Raw genomic sequence first — 6599 nt, 5'->3', positions numbered from 1 at the left:
CCATTTTACACAGGATGCACTAACTGCTCCCAAAGTGGGGATTGCTGCAATGCAGAAGCCTCTGGAGTCAGGTACCATGTTGGAGGAACACATTAACAGGGGCAATCCTGCCTCTTCTCTAAGTAGGTTTCTCCTGCTTTTGTAAACCTAAAATGGATTTTAAGGAAGTGATGATAAAGTCCTTGCTGTTCTCTAGCAACAGCAGCACCTTTGTGTAATGCCAGGAGCCTGTTATGAAGTGCAGGAACACCATTTCAGAGGAACTGGCAGGTGCTGTGGCAGTAGTAAGAGGGCAGCTGGCCAGGAGGGGCTGGGGCAGACCCAGGGCCAGGGAGGCCCTCAGAGCACTGCCATCCCACTGGAAACCTGCATCTGGAAACTGCCAGGGGAAAAGAAACTAACTGCCTAGACAGACTTCTCCACTCCCTGCCTTTTGGAAATTAAAGAAAAAGCTTGGCACTTCTCTAGCACCCACTTCTCCAAAGTCGTCCCTTTGGGATATAACAGCTCGTCAATGTTTGCTCTCTATGACAAATGCTTTGGATGCAAATCATGGAAAGAGCAGTGTGAGAACAGCATCTTCTCCTTGAGGTAGTCTTAGTCATCTCGGTCCCCAGCCCCAAATACAAAAGAACTAACCCTAACAAACACTGTAACATTAAACATCTTCACATTCTGTAAACCGCTGGAGAATGCATCTGCTGCATTCTTACAGAACCATGTGCATCGTGTTGAAGATCATACATTCAACTCTGTCGTGAAATAAATATATAGGAAAAGGAGTAAAAAAAAACAAAAAACAAACAAAAAAAAAGATTCTTGCTACAAGGGCAGGGAGGCCCCTGCCCTGTCTCCTGCCTGGATGTGTTTGCCCCTCTCCTGGCCCGAGGCTCAGTGTGAGGCACGGCTGGGCCAGCTGCTCACTCCTTGCTCACACTCGTCTTGCAGGAATGTAGAACGGCCTTAAACAGGAGAGGCAGCTGCTCCAGGGGGACATTCACCATTTTTCCTGGTAAGAAAGAGACCAGAATTAGCAGCCACTCCTGAATCAGATTTCAGAGACACCTAAGCCAGCAGCACTGGAGATGGTTTTACCTTGAACCTCTTACAGAAACAGTTAATCATCCTACAGCTACATTAGACATTTGATATGCATTTGGACACAATATGATTTATCATTTAACGAATAGAAAGCAAAATAAATGGGCAAAGTCAGATCAAAATGATTCCTCCACAATGGAGAAGTATTTATAGAAAGTGGGAAAGGCTAAATCCCATCTCACCTCAAACCCCCTTGTTGATGTCTGAATAAATTACGAGAGCTACTCTGAGATTATTATCTAGTTCATTATGACGGAGTAGGATGAAGCATACAGAGCCTTGACACAGGGAGGCAAGCATCTCCCTTTGCCATAACATCCAGGAACATTCAGTTTTAGTAACACCAGACCTTGGAGATCTAATTAGCAACACAACTGCAGTTGAGCATTCACCTGCAGATTTCTGAGGTCCAGACGAGGAAATCTGGGGGTTACACGGGTCTGCCTGAATTCTGCTGATCATTTTCTGCTCAGTTCAGGGATCTCCCTAATTCTGATGAGATAACTACTCAAACGAGGATTACACCCTCTTGAGACAAAATGCTCCCCAGCTGGGAATGAAAGAATAAGTGGGGACTGAACAATGTACTTAAAGGGGTCAGGCTGGAGCAAGGCACCTCTTCCCAGAGTGGGAATAACCCTGTGCCCCCCAGCATCACCAGGACACCTTGCCAAGAGCCCCTCAGACTGGATGAGCTCAGGCCAATGGCATGGGCTTAAAGATGGGCAGAAACTCTGATAGAAGTCCCACACAAACATCCTCCACCCAAGTCCACAAGAATTTCACTGCAGCAAGTTAATTATCTTTTAGAAGCAAATGTCCTCCCTGGCTCCCAGCAGGTGCAGTGCTCAGAAGTTACCTGCAATGTAGCGAATCTCTGGCAAGCACATCATTAAGTCCGGGAAGCGGCTGGGCTGGTGGGGGTATTTGTACTCGGTGAAGTCCTGGCACACGTACCAGTAGCGCTTGTTCAGCTGCTCCAGCTGCGAGGCGTTGGTCAGACCCCTGATATCTGGCAAGGAGCACAAGCAGAGCAATGAGAACACCACAGAAGCAGCTCAGAAGAGCAGCACTGGCACTTACTGCCATGTCTTTGTGACAGATTGATTGCTGTCACTCTGATCTGTGTCCCTGCTTTGGAAACTGGCTTCCAGCACCTGGTTACACCAAAATTTCCATCCCTCCTTCAGCTGTTCCTGCACCATGGATGTGTCTTTATATGTGTGTCTGGATCCAGGATGTCCCTCCACAAAAGGCTGGGAAGAGAACAGCTAATGTTCTACACTGCTCTTCTGAAGCTCAGTGAATGCTCTTGGAGAGAACAGCTCCTGAAACAGCCTGAAATCCCTGCCTGGCACAACACAGCCAGGTGTCAGGGTTTGGTCCTCAGAGCAGGTCAGTGCAACACCTCCTCAGACAGGGGCACATTGGTTTTAGCTGTATCATCTTGGCTGAGGACAGTGCTTGGCTCTTTATCCAAGATATCACCACATTTCTCCCCATCTGCTTACGAATTATGTCACGGGAGCTTTATAAACTTGTCAAGTTATTTTTAAATTTAGCTTTGCCAATGTCAGGCAACACACACACACAAAGGAAAAATGGGCAGGCAGGAAGTCCCAGTGGCAGCGTGGGCAGCAGCATCAGTGCTGTCAGGTCCTGGGGAGGATCCAGGAGTGAGGAAGCTGCGGAGCCTCGGAGCTGGGAGACCACCTGACGGAAGAGACATTGATCTACTGCCCAAAAGCTGACTCTTAAAAATAAGTCTCAGGTATTTCACATAAAAAATTGCAAACTTCAACTAAAAATAAGAGAAGACAGGAAGTTAATGAAAATACATTTTGGAAAACAATGGAGACAGCTCGAGAAGTGCATTATCCAGTGTCAGGAAACTGCCCAGGGAAGCAAACCGGAACCTCGGCCCGGCACAGATTGAAGAGTCAGCACTCTCTCCCTCTGGAAATGAGCGGGGGAGGAGGGAGCCCACAGCACATTTTTACAGACTGCAACTATCTTTCACAGTACAAAAGACTCTGGGGACATTTATTTCCAAAATTACAGCTGAACACTATTCACCGAGCATTTGTCTCTGCGTGGATTTTGAAATGCCCAGGGTGTTGAAGGAGCCTGAAGTGCCAGCTTTAACATGCTGCTAAATCAACAGGAGGATACAGCTCTTTCCTGAATTCACTGCCTGCATGTAAATACTCCATTCGTGATTACCTTTCAATGTGAGGAGTCAGATTTAGGTGTACAACCTAAAAAGCAGGAACCCAGCAAAAAGACCTAAGGACACCTCCTGAAGGTAAACATTTTAACGAGTCTGAAAACCTTGAGAAGAGAGCAACCAGTCCTAAAAATCCACTCTTTGGAGCACAGACATGAAGCAGTGGGGCTGGTACCTCTCTGCTGCCTCACCTTGGTTTAGGAAGTTGATGGCTTTCATGCACGCATACTCCTCGTTGCTGACCTTCAGCTGGCTGAATTTGCGAAAGAGGTAGATCAGCCGCTCCATCACCTCCATCCCCTCCTCACTGAACCTGCAGCACACAGACCACACATCAGCACACACTGCACACAGACTGCACAGTGAGGGCATGAGGCTTGTGCAAGGAGCTGCAGAGATTTTAACACCTTGCAAGAGAATTTGAAGAAAGGGTCATCAAAACTGCCTGAAGTCGCTGGTACTAAAAATGAGGAAAATGTCGCAGTTACAAATGCAGAATTATAGAACCATGGAATGGTTTGGGTGGAAACTACCTCAAAGCTCATCCAGTCCATCCCCCTGCCATCCAGGGACACCTTCCACTAGACCATGTTTCTCAGAGACCCATCCTGCCTGGCCCAGGGATGGGGAGTCCATGATCTACAGATATGTGTAGGGAAAAAGCCTCTCCTGGTGATTCAGCTCACCACCAGCCTGTTCTAACAGAGGAGAAAGTTTCACAGAGCCAGGAATCTGCAGCAAAGCCAGTGACATAGACAGGCAGTACAGGGCACACTGATGCACAGGGAACACCCCAAAACCTCCTGGAAAATTCCTGATGGAGATTTTGTGGGTGCAGAATGAAGTCCTCCTGCTAAAGAGGGTGCCACACTTCACCAGGAGCAATACCCCAGGTGTGGACCATGAAAAAGCCGTGGGGAAGGAGAAGGCTGGAGTGGAGGGAGGGTGTGGAGGGCTGTGGGTGTCTGCAGGCACCTCCAGACCATCCCACGCCTGCCCAGGGCCAGAACAGCCTCTTGGGAACACAACAGCCCTGGCTTGAAAGCAGCCACATATTGCAGAAGCACTCAGAAGTGGGACAGAAGTGTTTCGGGAAGCTTCAGCGTGCTCTGGCATTGTGCAGCACAAAGAATAAGAGCACAGCCAGCAAGCCATCTCTGAATAGAACAGAAATAGAACCTTTTTCACTGAATAATACCTTATTTTGGCATGTGTGTTTGTTTACTTCAAAGTTATTTGTAAAATGCATGGTGGGGTTTGACCTCTGCAAAGTGAAAACAAGCTGTCTGAACTCCGGGTCAATTCTTCAAGAAAGTAATATTGTAAGTGATGAAAGCCTTGTCGGCTAATCTAAAGTTGTACAAGTTTTCTTGCTCTCCAGTTGACATTAAAAATCTTGCAGGTGCAAGATTGCAAAGCTCAAGAAGTTAATGAGCACAAAGACCACTCAGTCATCTGTTGGGTTTAATTGTTTTTAGAGCATGCACATTTTTACCAGCCACTCATCACTTCATAAATCCAGGAGAGCTCTTCTCTCATTCCTGCAGTTGAACTGTCTTACTTTTCTGCACATACTTTCCTCCCCCTTTCAAACAAAGCTGTTCTGTTTTTCACAGCCCTATTTCTTCTCGAGGACTAACTCCTCCACACACTTTTCCTCGCAGTTTACACCAGGCAAGTTTCTGGCTGGGAGTTGTCAGGATCAGCTGGGGAGGAGGGGGAAGGGAAATGCTATCAGGAGTGCTGGGGGAGGTCAGGAGTCTATTCATTTCATATTCATCTTCAGAAAAACAGCACAATAAAAGAAAACATTTGATCTAGCAGGCAAACAGAACATTTAGCCAGTTGTCAGAAGCAATTAAAACAAAGGAGCTGGGGAGCTGTTCTATGCCTTTGTTTGTCACCTATGCTTTAGCACTGCTCTTGTCATTCTGTTAAGAGCAGAAATTAACCCTGAAGTGCCAGACCATCCATGCTCAGTGAGATTTTTCCAACCAGGTGTGAGCTCTAAAGAAGTTCCCTTTGCAGTCACTCCTGATCAATGTCAGAAGAGCCAGGGGCTCTTTGAGAACAGCCACAAATGGGACACCTCTCCAAAAGGGCCCCACTCAAATCCAAAGAGACCAGCTTTTCCATGAGTGCTTTGGACAGGGAGACTGATACCCATGAGCTATCCCACTGCTGCTGGAGACAGCCAAGCCATGGCTGGAGGACAGTGGAGACCAGTGGGAGGGAACCACACAGCTCCAGACTCCTCATCTGTGCAGGTTCCTGCTAAATGGCTTTTTGGGGGTGCACTCTCCCAGGTTACTAATGACAATTAATGACCCTTGAAAAGCTAAATGACGAGACTGCAGAAGCATTCCTCTCCCAACAACACCCATTTTCATCCATGTGCACAGATCTCCTCTGAAGGACCTTCAAGGCAACCAGCTCTGAATTGCTGGTTTCTGCAGGGCGAGGATTCATCCTTTGTCTCGCTGTCTTACCTCTCGCTTGTATTTATCACAAACTCAAAATGAAACAAACACTTCTCTTGTGAGGCTCTGACCAGGACAGCAGGAACAAAAGGACAGCTGAATGCAAGAACAAGTGTCATTGTGGTTTTCTATGACCCTCAGTGCTCCTCACAGGAGCTGCACCAGATGCACCATGAATGGCTGTGCAGAGCAGCGCTGCACAGGAACCTGTCCCAGGAAATGAGACACCTGGGGCCAGCTCCCTGCTCCCCACCGAGCCCAGGCTCAGCCAGCCAGGGCCTCTGCTTGGCACAGCAGATGCACAAAAGAGCCCCCAAGAGCCACGAGGCACTGCATGGCCAAGGACCACAGCAGTGTTTAAATCCCTGCTCATCAGACATCCCCTGGTGGCTCCGGCAGCATCGTGGGCAGAGAGCAAAGGGCAGGTGTTTAAAGGGAGGATGGGCAGCAGTTTCTCTAAATCCTATCTGTTCTGCCATATTATGGTGAAATTGGGACTCTACCAAAGGAAGAATCTGTCTGGCACCTAGATTACAAAATAAAATATCCAAACCAAAAAACAACACCCTGACCAAAATGATAAATGAAAGGCAAGTTCCTCAGAGCATCAGATAGTCTGTACCATGGAAAAAACAAGAGCTAAGTTGCAACATCTTTAAATTTATCTAATCAAAACAATGAAATAGCAATTAATAATGAACACTTTGATAGTACAGACAACCAGCTACGTGAACAACCTTTCCACTGGCCCAAAGGGTTTTTAAATAACACTTTCTTTCCTGTGTGTCAGG

General features: G+C 47.3%; 1 protein-coding gene across 4 annotated transcripts in view; it reads right to left on the bottom strand.

Annotated features, from left to right (window-relative positions):
* Window positions 1-753: 753 nt before the first annotated feature.
* The window catches only part of NR6A1 (nuclear receptor subfamily 6 group A member 1), a 67572-nt gene continuing 61726 nt past the window's right edge, over window positions 754-6599 (bottom strand). For all 4 annotated transcript variants that reach the window (XM_079324379.1, XM_079324380.1, XM_079324381.1 and 1 more), the window contains 3 exons: window positions 3520-3641; window positions 1961-2113; window positions 754-1009 (listed from right to left, as the gene is read on the bottom strand). In XM_079324379.1, coding sequence (XP_079180505.1) covers window positions 921-1009; window positions 1961-2113; window positions 3520-3641 — 364 coding nt within the window. In that variant the 3' untranslated portion in view covers window positions 754-920. The remainder of the gene's footprint in view (window positions 1010-1960; window positions 2114-3519; window positions 3642-6599) is intronic.

This window comes from Erithacus rubecula (genome assembly GCF_903797595.1).
Source record: "Erithacus rubecula genome assembly, chromosome: 21".
NCBI lineage: Eukaryota > Metazoa > Chordata > Aves > Passeriformes > Muscicapidae > Erithacus > Erithacus rubecula.
The sequence above is the reverse complement of the archived record's forward strand: the minus strand, read 5'-3'. Positions and strand labels throughout refer to the sequence as shown.